Source organism: Myotis lucifugus, unplaced genomic scaffold (genome assembly GCF_000147115.1).
Source record: "Myotis lucifugus unplaced genomic scaffold, Myoluc2.0 scaffold_256, whole genome shotgun sequence".
In the NCBI taxonomy this organism is placed as follows: Eukaryota; Metazoa; Chordata; class Mammalia; order Chiroptera; family Vespertilionidae; genus Myotis; species Myotis lucifugus.
Window position 1 is genome coordinate 1,208,398 of NW_005871304.1, and position 20,768 is coordinate 1,229,165.

Below are 20,768 nucleotides of genomic sequence, written 5' to 3' on the forward strand. Positions count from 1 at the left end.
TCTGTAAAAAATCAATAATATATATATATATATATATATATATATATATATATATATATATATATATATATATTTTAAAAAGAAACCACATTTTGCCGAAACCGGTTTGGCTCAGTGGATAGAGCGTCGGCCTGGGGACTGAAAGGTCCCAGGTTCGATTCCGGTCAAGGGCATGTACCTGGGTTGCGGGCACATCCCCAGTGGGAGATGTGCAGGAGGCAGCTGATCGATGTTTCTCTCTCATCGATGTTTCTAACTCTATCTCTCTCCATTCCTCTCTGTAAAAAATCAATAAAATATATTTTAAAAAAAAAGAAACCACCTTTTATTCTGAGATTATACTAGCACTTTGCCTAGTTTTTTTTAGTATCAATTGTCATTTCACACAGATAAAAATTATAGACATATCTGATAGGGAAACAACAAAGAGACCATGATGACTTATTCCTAGCAATCCTCAAGGTTTCTTACCAAATTAAATTCTTTCCTACTACTGCTTAAGCCCATTTTTGTTTCATTCTGCTTCAGTTGAAATTATTAATAATTACTATTTTCTAACAATCTCAGCACCAGTTTTCAAAAAGGTTTTTTTCAAAAAGGGTCTTCCTGCTCAAAGAATGAAACTGAAAATCTAGATTCAGAAACTTGGATATCTTGTTTAGACCAGGTGACTGGTTCTCTTTCTTAACTATGATGCTTGGAAAATCTAGAACTTCTTCATCTGCTTGTGCAAACAAGGAATGCCCTGCTTTTTTCAAGAACCAGTTAGAGGAGAATTTTGAAAAGCAGAGACATTTAATCTAAACTGATCAAATTATGAAAGTGAGAGGTAAAAGAAGTGAGGTGAACTTTTACTTTTCAATTGTATATCCCTCTTTACTTTTTACCTGTTTATTGAGAATATATATTAGTTTTATAATTTATACATATCAAATTTTAATATAATACAGACAGCAAATGAGCATAATAAAATGATGTTCAACATCTTAAGTTATTAGGGAACTGCAAATTAAAACAACAAGATACCACTATATCCTTATTAGAATCTAAAGCACTGACACCAATTGCTGGTGAGGATGCAAAGCAACAGTGACTGTTATTTATTGCAAACTGGTGAGATTGCAAATTGTATACAGTCATGTGTCGCTTAATAATGGGAATATGTTTTGAGAAATGTGTCATTAGGCAATCTCACCATTGTGCAAACATAGAGTGCACTTACACAAACCCAGATGGTCTAGCCCAGTAGTCGGCAAACCGCGGCTCGCGAGCCACATGCGGCTCTTTGGCCCCTTTAGTGTAGCTCTTCCACAAAATACCACGTGCGGTATTTTAAATATAAGGGAAGCTTTTCTCAACAGGTTCCAGGAATTCAGAAACAGCAAAGCGACGTTAGCCTTTGTTAACAAACCTCTCAATGCTACTGTAACAGAATTAAATTTTTCTCCCTTTAATATTGACATTGGCAACTTTGAAATGCAATTGCTGGATTTAAAAAACAAAGAACTCTGGAGCTCGAAATTTGAACGTCTTTGTGCTGATATAGAAATATTGGAGAAAAACAAATGTGAACTTAGTTCACAGCACAAGTGGTCTGCTTTGAAAGACCTGGAGAAGGAAGATATGTTGATTTTTAACACCTGGAATAGTATTCCTGACTCATATAATCAACTAAAAAAACTAGTGTTTGCTGTTCTTTCCTTATTCGGGTCTACATATTTATGCAAACCATCATTTTCAAGCATGAACCTTATCAAGAGTAAATTGAGAAGTTGTCTTATTGATGAGAACCTGGAATTGTGCCTAAAATTAAAAACAACAACATACAAACCTGATTTACCCAAGCTTTCCAAGGAGATGCAAGGCCATCGTTCACATTAGTGATTGTCAGTCATTGTCATGATTTAATTTTAAGGATATTGTAAGGTAAATTGTAAGGAATTTAATTTTATCAATAAATAATATCTTTATTAAGTATGATGTCAAGTTTTATTCAACGTACCTATAGTTTAACTAAGACTTAAAACTTTAAGTAAAGTTTATTAAGTTAATTTTAGGGAACATTGTGGAGTGAAAGATGTAGTGTCGAGGACTGAGAAAGGTATGTTGAGATGGTTTGGACATATAGAGAGCATGAACGAAAGGAGATAGACAAAACAAGTATACAAGACGAGTGTGGATGGGAGAGTTGGAAGGGGTTGACCTCAGCGAACGTACCTCAATCAGATTGAGGACGTTTTTAGCAAAGGCCAGCTTAGGAGTACCCTAATTAAGTTAATAACAATGTACCTACCTATATAGTTTAAGTTTAAAAAATTTGGCTCTCAAAAGAAATCTCAATCACTGTACTATTGATATTTGGCTCTGTTGACTAATGAGTTTGCTGACCACTGGTCTAGCCTCCTACACACCTAGGCTATATGGTATAGCTATTACCCCTAATGTGTACAGCATGTGACTGTACTGAATCGTGCAGGCAACTATAACACAATGATAAGTATTTGTGTATCTAAACATTAAAAAGATGCAGTAAAAATATAGAAGATTTTAAAAAAACGGTGTACCTGCATAGGCCATTTATCATGAATGGAGCTTGCAGGACTGGAAGTTGCTCTGGATGAGTCAGTGAGTGAGTGGTGAATGAATGTGGAGGATTATGACATTACTGTACACTACTTTATAAATACTTTACCACTTACGTTACACTAAATTTATAAAAAATATTTTCTTTCTTCAATAAACTAAACTTAGCTTACTGTACATTTTACTTTATAAACTTCAAAATTTTTCTTAACTTTTTGACTCTTTGTATAACAGCTTAAAACAAACACATTGTAAAGCTGTACAAACCCTTTTCTTTCTTTATATTCTCATTCTATAAAGTGTTTTCTATTGTTAATGGTTTTATTTTTTAATGTTTTAAACATTTAAGACACAAATAAATACATTAGCCTAGGCCTACACAGGGTCAGGATCATCAACATCACTGCCTTCCACCTCCACATCGTGTCCCACTGAAGGTCTTCAGGGCCATTCATGAAGCTGTCCTCTCCCAGGACAACAATGCCTTCTTCTGGAACACTGAAGGAGCTGTCTGAGGCTCTTCTTGAGGAGGTGTCATTCTTTTCATATATACATCCACGGTGGTTTGCTAGGTTTCTTTTTTTCATTATAGATTTGCTTGTAAACAGATAATGTACCATGAATATTCCTCGGTATTAATAAAAACCTTTCAGTGTTGAGGTCTATGTTTTCAAACTCTTAAGGAGCTTGTTGAGGTCTGCAAAAGCTTCTGCTAACCCCTTCATGTGAATTTTCTTGGGAGGAGTCTTCTTTTCTTTCTCTTACAGTTACTTTTCTCTTGACTCTCCTTCAGCTATGCGTTCCTGTTCCACTTCCAACAACTCATTAGTCAATTCCTTAGAAGCCACCTCCAGGAGCTCCTCAATGTCATCCTCACCCACACCCAGGTTAAAGTTGTTAGCCATCTGGGCCATAGCCTTGCTGATCTCAACAACCTCCTATTCTTGAAAAATCCTTTGAAATCATGAACTACGATGTCACTAAGCAATAGGAATATTTCAGCTCCATTATAATCGTAGGGAACAACGTCATATATGCAGTCCTTTATTGCCCAAACACCATTATAAGAAGCATGACTACAGACATTTTGGAAGATAGTTCGGCAGTTTTTTACAAACCTAAACAGAAGTTTATCATAGAATCCAGAAATCATGCCTTTCCCTTAAACAATTTAAAAACTTATATGCACACAAAAGTTACACACAGATATTTACAGCATGGAGCCCATGCCCGACTGGTATGACTTAGTGGCTGAGCTTCCACCCATGAACCAGGAGGTCACGGTTTGATTCCTGATCAGGGGCATGCAGGAGGCAGCCAATCAATAATTCTCTCTCACGCCCTAGCCATTTTGGCTCAGCAGAGAGAATGTCAGCCTACAATTCTGGTCAAGGGCACATGCCCTGGATGCGGGCTCGATCCCCAGTAGGGGGCGTGCAGGAGGCAGCCAATCAATGATTCTCTCTCATCATTGATGTTTCTATCTCTCTCTCCCTCCCCCTTCCTCTCTGAAATCAATAAAAATATAAAATAATAATTCTGTCTCATCATTGATGTTTCTCTCTCTACCTTTCCCTTCCTCTCTGAAATCAATAAAAATACATTTTTTTAAAGTTGTGCAATTTCTTTTAAAAATATTATTTTTTTTAAAATATATTTTATTGATTTTTTACAGAGAGGAAGGGAGAGAGATAGAGAGTTAGAGAGTTAGAAACAGCTGCCTCCTGCACATCTACTGGGGATGTGCCCGCAACCCAGGTACATGCCCTTGACCGGAATCGAACCTGGGACCTTTCAGTCCCCAGGCCGACGCTCTATCCACTGAGCCAAACCGGTTTTGGCAAAAAATATTATTTTTTTAATCCTAACTGGAGGACATGCTTAGAGACAGGAAGGGGGGGAGGAAGGGTGGGAAGAGAAAGAGGGATGGAGAGAGAGAGTGAGAGAGTGAGAAAGAGAGAAAGAGAGCGAAACATGGATCAGTTATCTTCCATAGGCTCCCCAGCTGGGGATCAAAGCCACAACCCAGGGATGTGCCCTGAGTGGGAATGGAACCGGCAAACTCTCAGTGCACGGGATGACGCTCAACCAACTGAGCCACTCCAGCCGGACTATCTGGGTGATTTTAATTATCTTTTTGCTTCTCTGGATTTTTCAAATTTTCTATAATAAACAAGTAATTTTTTTACTATGAAAAACAATAAAAGCTATTGTGTCAAAGTGTGACAATAAACAAAAGGGTCCCACTTCCCAGATTGTATTATTTTTTTTGCTTCCTATTTATCTGAGTGTGCCTTTCTTGTAATGTACAGTCACAATCTAGCAGTACTCACCTGTCCTACTGCTTGCAGGTTATAGCAGACAATGTCCTTATTGGCTGCTGAAGTTCCATAGAGAAGTGCTTCAATGAGCCAGCATATCCCCAGGAGGAGGTCAGAGAAGCTCAGATAAAAGAGTGGCCTCATCTGTCAAAGCAACAAAAGCCTCATTTCATAAATGATGTTAACAAGGAATTATTTTTATGTTTTACCTTTTTAGTAGAAACTGGGCATCGTTTTTCTGGAGCCTGTCCCACTGGCTGACTGTGAGGAATGTAAAGGAATACACCAGGTAGGAGGGAATCTGTTATCACAACTATCCTAACTGTCCCGGAATCAGAGTACTTATGGATTAGCATTGGCCCTTGTTCCTCATAGACACTCCTTCCTCAAACATAGAACCAAAGTAAACATAGAATCACAAATCCGTGCACCGGGCCTCTAGTTTATCTTATAAGTTTCCATATCAATGAAAATATCAGAATAAATTGTATATGTTGACTATGAATTTCTAACCACATTGGTGAAGTTTGCCTTTCTCACTTTCTAGTATCCTCCTCTCTTTTTTATCTCCCTACTCCCACTTTTCTAAAAACAGTTTTGGTCCTCCTAAAGAGAAAACTATAAAATATTTATTGAGAGATACCAAAGGAAGATCTATAGTGAAAAAATATACCATGCTCATGGATTATAAGACCCAATGTTATAGAAATGTCAGTTCTCCCTAAATTGATATATAGGTTAAATGCAATCTCAATGACATCTCAACATATTTTCTTGTGAAATTTAACAAGCTGGCTCTAAATCTAACTGACAGATACAAAATATCAAGGTAAACTCTTGAAGAAAAACAAGCAAGACACTCAAAGAAAAAGGAGAAGGACTTGTCCTACACATATCAAAACTTAATGTAAAGCTAGAGCACAGATACTGTGGTCCTAAGCACAGGGATGAACAAACAGACCAATGAAACAGAATAGAGAGCCCCAAACAACCCCAAGCATGTATACAGACTTTTGACATATGGTAGAGGTGGCTTTTTAGATCAATGGAAAAAAAGATAGTCTTCTCAAAATATGATACTATAACAATTGGATATCTATTAGATAAAAGTAAAATCAGGTATCTATTGAATAAAAGTGGACAGAGCATCAGCCTGTAGACCAAAGGGTCCCATGGTTTTTATCTCACACTCAAAAATCAGTTTCAACTAGTTTAAAAGATCAAATTGTCTTCGACTTCTGGTTATGGAGAGTTTTCCTAAACAAAACACAAAAAGCTCAAAATGAAGTAATTGGAAAATTTGACCCCATTAAAATGAAAAAAAAAAAGCATGTGTTAAAATACACCATGAAGTATAAAGACATGCCACAAAGTGGGAGAAGATATTTGCAACAAATATAACTGACAAAGGACCAATATCCAAACAATATTAAAAACAAACAGAGAACTTACAAAGCAATAAGGAAACCCAACTGAAAAAAATGGACAAAAGATTTGAACAGGTACTTAAGAAGAGAGGAAATCCAAATGGCCATAAACACATGAAAATATACCTGACCACACCAATAATCAAGGAAATGAAAATTAAAAGCATAATGAGGAAAAAAAATTACATACAACCATTTGGAAAAGTTTAGCATTATCTAGGTCCTATTCTATATATGCATATTCTATAACAATTCTGTTATTAGAAAAAGACATTAGAGAAATTTTTGCATGTGTGCACCTGAAGACATGTACAAGACTGTTAATAGCAGCACAGATTGATAAATTGTAGTATATTCATAATATAGAATGCTAAACATTAATGAAAATGAAATGAACCAGAGATATATAAAACAACATGGATAAGTGGCACAAATAATATTAAGGAGAAAAAGCAAATCACATGCCGAAACCGGTTTGGCTCAGTGGATAGAGCGTCGGCCTGCGGACTGAAGGGTCCCAGGTTCGATTCCGGTCAAGGGCATGTACCTGGGTTGCGGGCACATCCCCAGTAGGAGATGTGCAGGAGGCGGCTGATCGATGTTTCTCTCTCATCAATGTTTCTAACTCTCTATCTCTCTCCCTTCCTCTCTGTAAAAAATCAATAAAATATATTTAAAAAAAAAAAAAAAAAGCAAATCACAAAACAATACATACAAAAAATACCTATGTCAAATGCAAAAACAATCAAAACTAAGTTGTTTAGAGATGCATATATTACTGGTAAAATTGTTCATAAAAAGAAAGAAATAATTATCACAAAAATCTGGGTAGTGGTTACCTCTAGAGGTGAGGGAGAGAGTTGTAATTGGGAAGAACACAAACAGGTATGCGTAGGGCAGTGATGGTGAACCTTTTGAGCTCAGCGTGTCAGTATTTTGAAAAACCCTAACTTAACTCTGGTGCCGTGTCACATATAGAAATTTTTTGATATTTGCAACCATAGTAAAACAAAGATGTGTATTTTTTATATTTATTTTATATATCTAAATGCCATTTAACAAAGAAAAATCAACCAAAAAAATGAGTTCGTGTGTCACCTCTGACACGCATGTCATAGGTTCGCCATCACTGGCTTAGGAGTACAGGCAATTTCTATTACTTGTCCCTAGTGTTTATTTATAATCATTCTTTGAGCAGTACATGTATGTTTTATGCACTCTAATCCATGCCTTATATATCTCACAAGAAAACGTAAATTTAAAAATATTTAAGTTATCATCAGATACTACCTAATATAAAAACTAATCTCGCCCTAGCTGGTTTTGCTCAGTGGATAGAGCATCAGCCTGTAGACCAAAGGGTCCCATGGTTCTGGTCAAGGGCGCGTACCTTGGTTGCAGGCTCCTCCCTGGCCCGGACCCTAGTCGGGGCTCCTGCAGGAGGCAACCAATCGGTGTGTTTCTCTCAAATTGATGTTTCTCTCTGTCTTTCCCTCTCTCTTCCACTCTCTCTAAAAGATTAATGGGAAAATATCCTTGGGTGAGGATTAAAAAACAACAGCCCTGACCAGTTTGGCTCAGTGGATAGAGCGTCGGCCTGTGGACTGAAGAGTCCCAGGTTCGATTCCAGTCAAGGGCAAGTACCTTGGTTGCGGACACATCCCCAGTAGGGGGTGTGCAGGAGGCAGCTGATGGATGTTTCTCTCTCATGGATGTTTCTAACTCTCTAGCCCTCTCCCTTCCTCTCTGTAAAAAATCAATAAAATATATTTAAAAAAACAAAACAACAACAAACTAATCTCACCTGTACAAAAGGAAATTTTCTCATGCCTATCTTCCAAATGAGAAGAAAGTTAAGATGCTAGTACTTGCTAACAGGGGTAAATGGTTAAGTTGCCTTGAACAAAAACAAGTGACTTAATAACATTTTAAACTGTATTTAATAAACATCAGATAGTATTATTTTCACCGCATATAGCATACGCTCTGGGTAAGCCTGCTAAAATTACAGGCAGATAGCACATTCATAGATGAAAGTGGCCTATGACCTACCACAAGTTTATAACTGTTAATGGGTAAAAAATTAAAACAATATAAAATAAACTCTGGAGGAGAGAGGCAGCAAGTGGCTTTTATAAACAAGAACATAATTATGGTCATTGATTCAAGAAATAACCTTATATATAGGGAGCTGTTAGCCACTAAAGCATACTTAAAGTTTTTGTCAGGGAAAAGGAAGGGGTTTACATATTTTCACTCGTGGTTGGAAAACCATTAGTTCTAGTAATAGGAGATAAAATCAATCAATTAAACAAAAATTAACTGAGTACCTATTATTGAGATCAAGAAAGATTTCACCCCTCCTATTAGTAAAATACTATGTTGAAGGTAATACAAAGAAATTGTACAGTATTAGGGAAATATAATCAACACAGTGCTTGATAAGGAAAACACGAAGAAAAGGCATAAGGCATGTGGCGATGAGGGAAGGGGTCAATGGGGGGAAAAGGGGGACATCTGTAATACTTTCAACAATAAAGATAAATATTTTTAAAAGGCATAAGACATGATCCTAAATATAAAATCAAAGACTCTTTTCTAAAGCATACACAAACACACACACATCTGCAAAAGCAGAATGAGGATGGGGTAGGGGTAAAGCACTGTGTGACTTTCCCTAGCGCGGTCTGGGTCCAGGTCTATCGTGCTGAGGTGAAAGACCTAAAACAACTCATACGAATACTCTTCTAAAACTCTGCTTCCCAATATTTCTATTCAAGTAAAATAAAGAATATCCAAAGTATCAAATTTATGAGGAAATTAAGTCACACGCCATGCAGTGAACTATATCTGCCCTGAGTATTTTTTTAACATTGGCTGGCCTGGGACACTTTCTTCCTGTTTCAGGTTGTCTCTGAGTCACTGTCTAATCAGCTTGTCCCCGCTCTAGATTTCCCATGGATTTTTCCAATTTACTATAATTATTTTGCTGTTATTGTTAATCCTCACCAAGGATATTTTTCCACTAATCTTTTAGAGAGAGTGGAAGACAGAGGGAAAGACAGAGAGAAACATCATTGATTGGTTGCCTTCTGCACATTCCCCAACCAGGGCCTGGGGAGGGGAGGAGCCTGCAACCAAGGTACGTGCCCTTGACCAAAATCAAACCTGGAACCCTTTGGTCTGCAGGCCGATGCTCTATCCACTGAGCCAAACCGGATAGGCACTATAATTATTTTTAATTTAATAGACTACTTTGTCTTTTTTAGATATGCCTTCCATGTGTTTTTGCTGGAAGAAATAAAGGAAAACAGCCAAGTATGGCTTACATGTTTAACCTGGAAAAATTAGAATTTTTCCTAGGCCAAGAAAACAGAATATGTGGGAACCACTGAACTAGTGATTGCTAAGGTCTTTTAGGTTCTGGTTATGTGAAAGGTGTCAGAATTGAAGCCAGAGAAATTAAAGGTCTCAATTTTCTCATCTGTGAAATAGGGCTACACCATCCTTCTCACAGAAGAGTAATGAGGACCATAAGGCACTCAGCATAGTTGGAACACAGAAGGTGTTCCACATACAGAACTATTTTTGTTATTAAAGTGGGCCCCACAAAACCCAATGACATTTTCCACATATATGTTCTCCCATATATGTTCTAAACTACATTTTGCCTAGTTTTGTGCCATTTGGCCTCATTAAAGAAACAGTTGTTACATTTCTCATAAAATCTTTTCTGAGCTAGAAAATTCATTACTCTTCTTAGTCCTCTCTGAATCAGGAAGGTTTTTTGTTTTATTACACCTTAAATACATACAATATTTGTCAACTATACCTCAATAAAAGGAAGGTTCTTGCCTTGAACTTTTTGGTATGAATAGTTTTACATAGGATGTATTTTTGCTGTTTTCACCGTTAAATTGTAACTGTATAGAAGGCCAGAACAGCAAAAATAGTACATTTTGTATAGCAAAGTCTTTGAACTATTTCCTAGCCCCTCTAGCAACTTAACCAACATATTAACATCAGAAAACTCACCTCTAAGCAGGACCCTACCAAACTTAGAGTGAACCTAGGTTCCAAACTACACTGTTTCCTTAACCTTAATAATACATACAAAAAAAATCCATATTTAGTAGTCAATCTCTGTGTTCAAAGTTATAATTAAAATAATTACCTAGAAGAAAAGGGAGACCTATTGACACTGTCTAAAATATCTCAACGGATCATGACAAATTTATAAGTGATTCATAGAATTATTCCATCATTTATAGGTGACACCTCTCTTAATTATATCAAAAGCTAAGTCACTAAAATTTCAAATCCAACACAAAAAGAGATTGCTCACCTCTGGAGATTTCTGTATATTCTGGAATACAGCATAAGCAATAAGTGAACTTGAACCTATAATACTAACATAGATAAAAGATCAATAAAACAGGACAATTGGGGTTCCTTCATTTTTGCTATTGATTTTTACAGCTTTATTGACATATAACTGATGTAAAATTACCTGCACATATTTAAAAAAATATATAGACTGCTTCATGAATTTGTGTGTCATCCTTGTGCATGGCCCACATCAATCTTCTCTATTTCATTCCAGTTTTTAGTATATGTACTACCAAAACTATTGATTTTTTTAAGTAAATCCTATTGATCAAGTTGTCCTTTGATTTTCAGAAGTTAGCCCTCAATCTGTATTTTTTGGTCTTATTGTTGTTGATATTGGTACATTTTATTAATCTGAAAATATCAACTTGGTAAAGAACAACACTTCTCTCTAACTAAAGAATAAAAGCAAATCCCCAGGGTGGAAAATGTAGAAACTTTCAGAATTCTCAAGTTTTTCTTTCTTTTTTTTTTAAATATATTTTATTGATTTTTTACAGAGAGGAAGGGAGAGGGATAGAGAGTTAGAAACATCGATGAGAGATATACATCGATCAGCTGCCTCCTGCACACTCCCCACCGGGGTTGTGCCCACAACCAAGGTACATGCCCCTGACCGGAATCGAACCTGGGACCCTTGAGTCCGCAGGCCGACGCTCTATCCACTGACCCAAGCCGGTTAGGGCTCAAGTTTTTCTTATACTAGTTTAAATAGTCATATCACATGAGATTATGTAAACGTACCTCAGAGTAGCCATAACAAATTGTATCCACTGTATTGCAGAATAAACCTAAACAAAATGAGAAAATAAGAATAAAATGAAGCCTTTTACATTTAATGTTCAACCTTATTCCAGTTTCACTGTTTATTAACTATCTGTGCAGAGCACAAACTCTTTTTCAGTACCTAATCAAAACACACTATAAATCTGAGAATGAGTAGAAAGTCTGACTAGAACCATGGAAAGGCAGGGTGGCTTCTTTCTTCCTCCCTTACTGCTACACTCAGGGAAACAGTAGGATAATAGAGAGGTAGAAAGTGACTGAGTGGAAACAAACAAACACAGAGTTAAATGAGAAAATTAGTAAAGGGAAGAATAAAATGGAGAAGAGGTAGGAAAAGTTAAATTGTGAGACAGGACAGATATATGGGGAAAATGGGGAAAAAGAAAGGCAAACAAATGCTAAATAGAGTTGAGTGACAGCTAGACAGACAGAGGAAAACAGAATACTAAGCAAAAGAGAAATAGAAAAAAGAAACAATATGGAGAGAGATACTTGAGTGAAAAATACAGAACAAGGAGGAAGAAAGGGGGAGCAAAAAAGAAGAGAGCTTCCCCACAGCTACTAATCTCACCAAGTCCAGATTGTCTGTCAGAATTCTAGCCTCCAGCAGGAATGCCATAGGGACTTTAGCCCCAGCTATGCTTAAACAGCCAGATCCTTCTGCGTCAGGTTCTGAATACCCAAGTGGTGAACAGGTGGCTCCGCCCCTATCCCAGCTCGGCTCCTCCCTATCCAATCCTGCCCTGTACCTTGAGGGCAAGGAGAGGTGGCAACAAGTGGAGGAGAAAGCCAAGTAGAAAGACAAAAATAGGAAAAGCAGGTGACAAGGAAACAAAGTTCTAAAAAAGCATTAAAATTGTAAGAACGGGTGAGGCAGGAGTAATAAAAGTAGAAAGAACGAGTCATAGTGAAAAGGTAAACAGAGCTGCAAGAAATGGAACAGAAAAGGGGAGAGAAAAATAGGGAAGGGAGGTTTGCTTAAAACTTGCCCCTTTTTATATACAGAAGCCTGTGATGACAATAAAACAATTAAAAAAATAAAAAATAAAAATAAATACCATTGGACTTTAAGCAATAAAACAATTAAAAAATAAAAATAAATAAAAATAGAGGCCTGTGATGAGAAATATACACTGGACTGGATATTCACTCAATCAATAAAGTTTTAGTAATACCAAGAAAAAGCTGTGGAGAGAAGAGGTTATTAATATCTCATATTTATTTAATACTAACACCTTCAATATTCTATACCAAAAATCCCCACCAGAAATATCATTATATCATTAAATTACATGATTCATTTAATATACTTACGTTTATCAACTTTGTGTAAAGGATTGTGTTATGGACGATACAAAGACAAGATACAGACCCATAGTTGCAGAAGTTTATAATATAGTAGGAAAAACAGCTTGAATTCCAAAAACTTAAATTATCTGCACACAAAATCATATATACTGATTGGCATATGAGCAGTATTTGTAAGAACTGGTAAAATTTGGACAAAAATTGGAGGAAGAAGGAAGCAGAAGGAAGAACATTTATTTCATCTAACCATACTTTTATACATTCTATGAATATTTATTGATAACATAAATTACATCATTTGCTTGGCTTGAGTAATTTAAATATATGACATGTATTCATATGAGGTTAAGAATATAGTGTAGAGTAGAAGACGAGACACTGTTAAGTGGAGGTAGGCTGTAATCACTTTGTTTATTATTAGATAAATAAATTAGATAAATAAATAAAAATACCAGTAAATTTCTGGGTCAGAAATCCCTATTATAGGTTATAGGGAGTGTTTTGCGGCTTCTAATCACATATCTATGTAATAAGGGTGAGGGGACTAATGACAGTCTCACCAAGTGATAAAGGAATGCTTTTGAACAAAGGACTCTTGTCTCAGTCAAGAACAAATCTCAGGTTGTTCTGAGAACAGCCATGCGAAATTAGTCTGCTGCTCCCGATAGGACTTTTCTCTTTTGGCATCTCTTCTAAAATGCCTATGTCACCAGCCAACATGTGGGGATTTACTTTTCCATTTTTCTCTCTAAATTAGTCCCCTGCCTTCTGTATATTCAGCACTATCTTCCTTTGAAATGTCTCTGGAAAAATAATCTTCCCATCTTCTTTTTCTACAAGGGTTAATCAAGCCCAAATGATAAAGTGAGTAATATTTATTTTCAGTTTTCTTTTCTCCTCCTTTTTTAAAATTTTACTTGAGAGAGGAAGGGGGAAGGGAGAGAGGGATGGAAGGAGGGCGAGAAGGAGAGAGGTAAGGAGGGAGGGGGGGGAGGGAGAGGGGAGAGAGAGAGAGAGAAACATCCGTAGATGCCCCAACTTGGGATTGAACCCACAACCTGGGCATGTGTCCTGACCAGGAATGGAACCTACTATGGGATAAAGTAGGGGTACGGATGATGCTCCACCTAACTGAGCCACACAGGCCAGGACTCTTCTGTTTTTACTTCTTTAGCGAGCTCAAGCACACCCCAGTTCTCAACGTAATGGGCCACTCTATATTACATATCAATTTAACAGATATTCATTAAACTTCTACCATGAGCAAGTTAATGCAGTGGTTAAAAAGTCAAGAAACACCTACCTAGTAAAATATTTTTACTTAAGCAAAAATACTCAACTCAAGGAAGATTTTTTTTAGTAATAATAACTACCAATTATTGATTGCTTTCTATGTGTAAGGCTCTATACTAAGCATTTTAATCCTCACCACAACCTTTGAGATAAGCAGTATTATCCCCATTTTATAGATAAAGAAACCAAGGCTTAAAGAAGTTAAGTCACTTTCCTGTGGTTACAGAGTTATCAAGTAGTAACTCAAATTCAGTCAGTCTGACATCTCACTCTTAACACCTACAGTATTCTAACAGGAAACTGATTAATGGGAGGAAAGGGAAAGATAATTTTAAAAAGTAACATGACATCAAGAGAGCTCTTTTATTAAGCAATTATTTCTTAGATATGACAACAAAAGCATAGGCAACAAAAGAAAAAATAGATATATTGGTCTTCAAAATTAAAAACTTTTGTGCTTCAAAGGACACCCTCAAAAAAAAGAAAGAAAAGGCAACCTAACAGAATGAGAGAAAATATTTGTAAACCATATATTTGATAAGGGACTTGTATATAGAATATACAAGGAATTCCAACAACTCAATAATAAAAATACAACCTAACTTTAAAATAGGCAAATGTTTTAGAAATTTCTCCCAAAAATACACAAATCAGACCTGGCCAGTTTTGCTCAGTAGTTAGAGCATTGCCCTCGAACCAAAGGGTCTCGGGTTCGATTCCTGGTCAAGCACAGGTACCTAGGTTGCAGGTTCCTCGACCCTGGTAGGGGTGCATGTGAGAGGCAACCTATTGATGTGTTGCTCTCCTGCAGATGTTTCTCCCTCGCTTTCCCTCCTCCTTCCCTTCCACTCTTTCTAGTAATCAGTGGGAAAAAATATCCTCAGGTGAGGATTTAAAAAAAAATACTAATCACTAATAAGCCCCTGAAAAGATGATCAACATGATGTCAGGAAAGTAAAAATTAAAATCACAAAGAGGTGCTATTTCACGAGTATTAAGATGGCTATAATTAAAAAGATAGACAATAGCAAGTGTTGATGAAGATGTGGAGAAAAAGGTTGAACCCTCATACATTGCTAGTGGGAATATCATATTTGTAGCCACTTTGTCAGTTTCTCAAATAGTTAAACATATACTACATGACTCAGCTTCTAGATATAAACCCAGCTCTACTCCTAGGTATATTTAGATACAAATGTTCATAACAGTGTTATTCATAAGAGACAAAAAGTAGAAACAACATAATGTTCATCAATTGATGAAGGAATAAAATGTGGTTTACTCATGCAATGGAATATTATTCAGCAATTAAAAGGAAAGAATACTGATAACATGATACAACATGGGTGAACCTGGAAAACAGTATGCTGCCCTAGCTGATTTGGCTCGGTGGATAGAGCATCTGCCCACAGACTCAAGGATCCCGGGTTAATTCTGGTGAAGGGCATGTACCTCAGTTTCAGGCTCAATACTGGCCCCAGGTTAGGGTGCATGTAGGAGGCAACCAATCAATGCTTCTCTCTCACATCGATGTTTCTCTCTCCATCTCTCCCCCTCCCTTCCACTCTCTCTAAAAAAATCAATGAGAAAATATTCCCCGGTAAGGATTTTAAAAAACAAACAAACAAACAAACAAACATTATGTAAGTCAAAGAGACCAGTCACAAAAGACCACATATTGTATGACTGCATTCATACAAAATGTCTAAAATAGACAAATTTATACAAATAGATTAGTTAGGGCTAGGAAGATAGTTTGGGGAGTGACTGCTAATGTGCACAGGATTTCTTTCTTTTTTTTTTTTTTACAGTTACAGTCAGAGGGTTTCTTTTTAGGACAACAAAAATATTCTAAAATCATATAGTGGTGATGGCTATGCAACTCTATGAATATACTAAAAATTCTTGAAATGTACACTTTAAGAAGGTGAATTATATCATAGGTGATATATATATATATTATATATATTATATATATACCCAAGCGATCTTCCGACTGGTAGCTATGACACACACTGACCACCAGGGGGCAGACATTCAACACAGGAGCTGCTGAGCTACAGTGACCTGGCAGCTGCGGTTCTCAGGTGATGCAGCTGGAACCAGAGAGGAGGGAGCCCAATTCTGGGGTGCATCACCCGAGAACCGCCTTCTTGCAATCTGGGACCCCTCGGGGGATGTTGGAGAGCCAGTTTCAGCCTGATCCCCACAGGTCAGGCTGAGAGACCCCACAAGTGCACGAATCTGTGCACTGGGCCTCTAGTATCTCAATAAAGCTGTTGCCAAAAAATGAAGTTTGGGACAAAAACAAGGAAGGAAATGTCCCATTGCTGAAATTCATGGTGTAATGATTAATGGATAACATGTTTCTGTCTTTACTACTGAAAAGAATAATATTGAGATTAAAAAGTGTAAAATAAACATTGCAAGAGGGAACTGAAGAGAAAGATTTTGAGAAAGCACCTGACTGCTCTAAATGAATCCACCACTCCTGGCCTGAACAAATTATACTCCAGCACTTTGATAAAACTTGCAGGTCAACCCAATAAACCATTGAATGAAATCTGAGGGTTCATGTAAAAATGGAAAAACTGCTGCCCTAGCTAGTTTGGCTCAGTGCATCAGCCTGCAGGACTAATGGGTCCTAGGTTTGATTCCAGTCAAGGGCACATGGCCAGGTTTCGGGCTCGATCCCCAGAAGGGGGCATGCAGGAGGGAGCCAATCAATGATTCTCTCTCATCATTGATGTTTCTATCTCTCTCTTCCTCTCCCTTCCTCTCTGAAATCAATCAAAATATATTAAAAATGGGAAAACTGCTAGAAATTATAGAAAACTGGTTACCACTAAAAAATTTTATTTTTTTAAAATAGTAAAATCTGCAAACCATAAGTGAAAAGATTATAGCATTGATCCCAGACAAGATTGTAGACTGAACTATCCAAAAGATGTTTTTAAATAAACAGAAAAATATAATAATTATGTCAGCATGGACTTATACATAATCATGTCTGATTAACCTCATTCTCTTTTTGGATAGAATTACTACACGTAGTATACATGGTGTTTTGACAAAATATTTGATAAGAAATTTGGTGATGTAAAAATAAATATAGACCAAATAGAAGCACAATTAAGGACATTTCTTAAATAAACCTAAGGGAATGCTAATTCATTGATGGATATCAATTTAGAAATACCTTCTAGTGGAGTAAACCAACATTCTGACTTGGCACTGTTCTATAAAACACTTTCATCAATGACTTGAAAGAAAATATAGTAAGCATATGTATGAAGTTGTGTGTGTCTCTTATCTACTGCTATGTAACAAATTTCCACAAATTTAGTGGCTTAAAACACATAATCTCACATATTCTATGGATCAGGTGTCCAGGGTTAGCTTAGTTGGGTCCTCTGCTTCAGTGTCTCTCATCTATAATAAAAGTAGAATATGCTAATTAGACCAGACGGCCTTCATGGATGACCTTCTGACGAAGCTGGAGCTGTGAGGGAACCCCGGGTTCCGGGTCCCTCCCGGGGCCCAGGGGAAACCCGGTCCCACCAGCGGGGGGGGGGGGGGGGGGTGCCTACTCTTGCACTGATTTCATGCATCGGGCCTCTAGTAAGGTTATAATCAAGATGTTGACTGATTCTCATCTGAATACTCAAATGGGGAAGGACCTGCTTCCAAGTTCATGTAGTTGTTGGCCTAATTCAGTTCCTTGAGGGTTATTGGTCTGAGGCCCTCAGTTCCCTACTAACTGTTGGCCAAATGCTACACTCAATTCCTTGCTTGCCCTGTGGACTTGTCCTGCTAAGATATCCTCCTAGCAAGATGGAAGTCACAATCTTATGGAACCAAATCACTGGACTGACATTCCATTATCTCTTCTGTATTCTATTGATTGTAGGTTTTGTCAACACTCAAAAGGAAAGGATTACAAGAGTGTGAATATCAAGAGGCAGGGGCCATCTTAATGTCTTCCCACCATGTGAACTCTAACATGTCAAGTACTTTTCCAAATCAGATCATTTGCAATAGCTGTTCCCTCTCTCTGGAATGCTCTTCCTCCAGATAATCACATGACTGGCTCCTTATCCTTCTAATATCAGCTCAAATATCACCACCTCACTGCCAGAAGCCAGTCCATCCTTGCTGCTTGACACAGTCGCTGCAGGGAAGAAACATCTGCACAGCATATGTTTCAAGGGACCTGGCGTATATGGCATACTGTTCTTAATATGTTTGCTCCCCTTCTTAGCACTATGTGTTTTAACCAGGACCACCTCCCTGAGAAAGGTTGTTTCCCCAGGTGGGGATTTTTCCCTGGAGTCAGGGATTAACAGGACTAAGGAAGGGAGTAAATCAGTAAAACCCCTTAACTAAGTGCCAGTCGGGTAGTTAATCACCTTAACTACGAACAATCACGCTTAAGCTACATAATCTTTACTTAGGATAATCTCCTTCAGTTACTTCCTTGTAGCTTGACAGAACAGTAGAGTAGTGACCTTGGAATGGAGATAACAAACGCCCTAACCTTTGGAATAGAATGGATAGGATTAAAATCAAATGGTATAAATACAGATGTAATAGGAGAATAAAGAGAGAAACTGGCTGGAGAACCTGGCTAGAGAACCCAACTATACTGATCATGTGAACGCTGCCTCCGTATCCTTCCTTCTTTGCCGACTCCGTCCACACCTTTGGGAACCCCTGGACCTGCTGGGGCTGGACCCCAACACCTCACAGATGAACATTTAAGAAATTCCAAAATATCTGGTTTATTTGTTTGTGAGGCTTACAAGAGTACATAAAGTAAGACAAAACACATGAATTGAAAGTGGGACAAAAGGAAAAAAAAATTTCTGCTGAAATTACTTGATGCCTGGATGTTAAAATCTGAGTTTCAAAATATTACTCTATTGAATAAAACAATATTAAAAATAACAGAGCGCTAGCTGGTTTGGCTCAGTGGATAGAGCATTGTCCTGCAGACTGAAGGGTCCCGGGTTTGATTCTGATCAAGGGCAAATGCCTGGGTTTCGGGCTCAATCCCCAGTGTGGGGTGTGCAGGAGACAGCCGATCCATGATTCTCATCATTGATGTTTCCATCTCTCTCATGCACATTCTATCCCTTCCTCTCTGACATCAATAAACAATACTAGAGGCCTGGTGCATGAAATTTGTGCAGAGGTAGGGTCCCTAAGCCTGGCCAGCAATCAGGGCCAATCAGGTTCCCCGCCTCCCCATCTCCTCCTTCCCTTGCTCCCTCAGCGCCCCGATGCCGCCCCCTGGTGGTCAGCGCACATCATAGCAAGCGATGGAACTCCTGGTCTCCCAGTAGAACTCTGGAGAGGACAATTTGCATATTAGCCTTTTATTATCTATCTACACTAATAAAAGAGAAACATGGTAATTGGTGTACGACCGCTACCCTTTTCATTGGCTAATCAGTGAGTATATGCAAATTAACTGTCAGCCAAGATGGCGGCCGGCAGCCAGGCAGCTGGAAGCGAGCATGAGGCTTGCTTGCTGCGGACTCAAACGTTCCCCACCTCACTTGCCGGCCTCTCAGCTGCAACTCTAAGCAACTATGTACTATGTTGCAAATAAGAAGCTAAACAAAACCCCAGAAATCAGCCAGACTGAAAGCCAGGCGGACCGAAACTTTGTATCGATGTTTTCAGCAGCGAGGCCTCAGAGCTAAAGCTGGCCCAGAATAAAAAAAAAAAAAAAAAGAAAACAAGGAGCGGTTGAAAGCTTTAGTCACTCGCCAGCTGGAAAACAGCCCTCAGCCCCTCACCCAGACTGGCCAGGCACCCCAGTGGGGACCCCCACCCTGATCCAGGACACCCTTCAGGGCAAACCAGCCGGCCCCTACCCATGCACCAGGCCTCTATTCTATATGGTAAAAGGGTAATATGCCTCCCAGCACCGGGATCAGTGGAGCAGCGAGGCTCCCGGCACCGGGATCAGCGTGACAGGGGGCAGCGCCCAAACCCCCTGATCGCCCTGCGGCTCAGTGTGTGACAGGGGGAGGGGCCACAACCTCCCTATCCGCCCTGCTCTGTGTGTGACAGGGTGCGGCACCCCAACCCCCTGATCAGCCCTGCTCTGTGCCTGATAGGGGGGAGCTCCCCAATCCCCTGATTGCCCTGCGGCTCTGTGTTTGACAGGAGGGAGCTCCCCAACTCCCTGATCGGCCCTGCTCTGTGTGTGACAGGGTGCGGAGCCCCAACCTTCCCCGCCTCGGGCCCTGCTCTGTGCCTGATGGGGGGAGCTCCCCAATCCCCTGACTGCCCTGCGGCTCTGTGTTTGACAGGGTGTAGCACACCAACCCCCTGATCGGCCCTGCTCTGTGGGTGATAGAGGGTGGCGCCCCAACCCCCCTCCACGGGCCTTGCTCTGTGTGTGACAGGGTAGAGCCATAATCTCCCCATTGGCCCTGCCCTGAGTGTGACAGGGCGCAGCGCCCCAACCCCCTGATCCGCCCTGCTCTGTGTGTGACAGGGGGCGGTGCCCCAACTCCCCTATCGGCCCTACTCTGTGAGTGACAGGGGGGAGCTCCTCAACCCCCTGATTGGCCCTGCTCTGTGCGTGAGAGGGGGGAGCTCCCCAACCCACCAGATTGACCCTGCTCTGTGTGTGACAGGGTACGGA

The 20,768-nt window shown here is 39.0% G+C and overlaps 1 protein-coding gene and 1 non-coding gene across 2 annotated transcripts in view; both read right to left on the reverse strand.

The window, feature by feature from the left end:
• TMEM116 (transmembrane protein 116) overlaps positions 1-12,168 on the reverse strand; it is a 32,868-nt gene extending 20,700 nt beyond the window's left edge. Inside the window, exons 1-4 of the mRNA XM_006099033.3 lie at positions 12,078-12,168; positions 11,465-11,511; positions 10,677-10,740; positions 4,917-5,048 (exon numbers count right to left, since the gene is read on the reverse strand). Of these exons, the coding sequence (XP_006099095.1) occupies positions 4,917-5,048; positions 10,677-10,740; positions 11,465-11,511; positions 12,078-12,125 (291 nt within the window). The 5' untranslated portion in view covers positions 12,126-12,168. The remainder of the gene's footprint in view (positions 1-4,916; positions 5,049-10,676; positions 10,741-11,464; positions 11,512-12,077) is intronic.
• On the reverse strand, positions 10,858-10,962 carry LOC111827964. The gene has a single exon (XR_002831712.1). It is a non-coding gene; the product is annotated as a U6 spliceosomal RNA (small nuclear RNA).
• Positions 12,169-20,768: the final 8,600 nt, after the last annotated feature.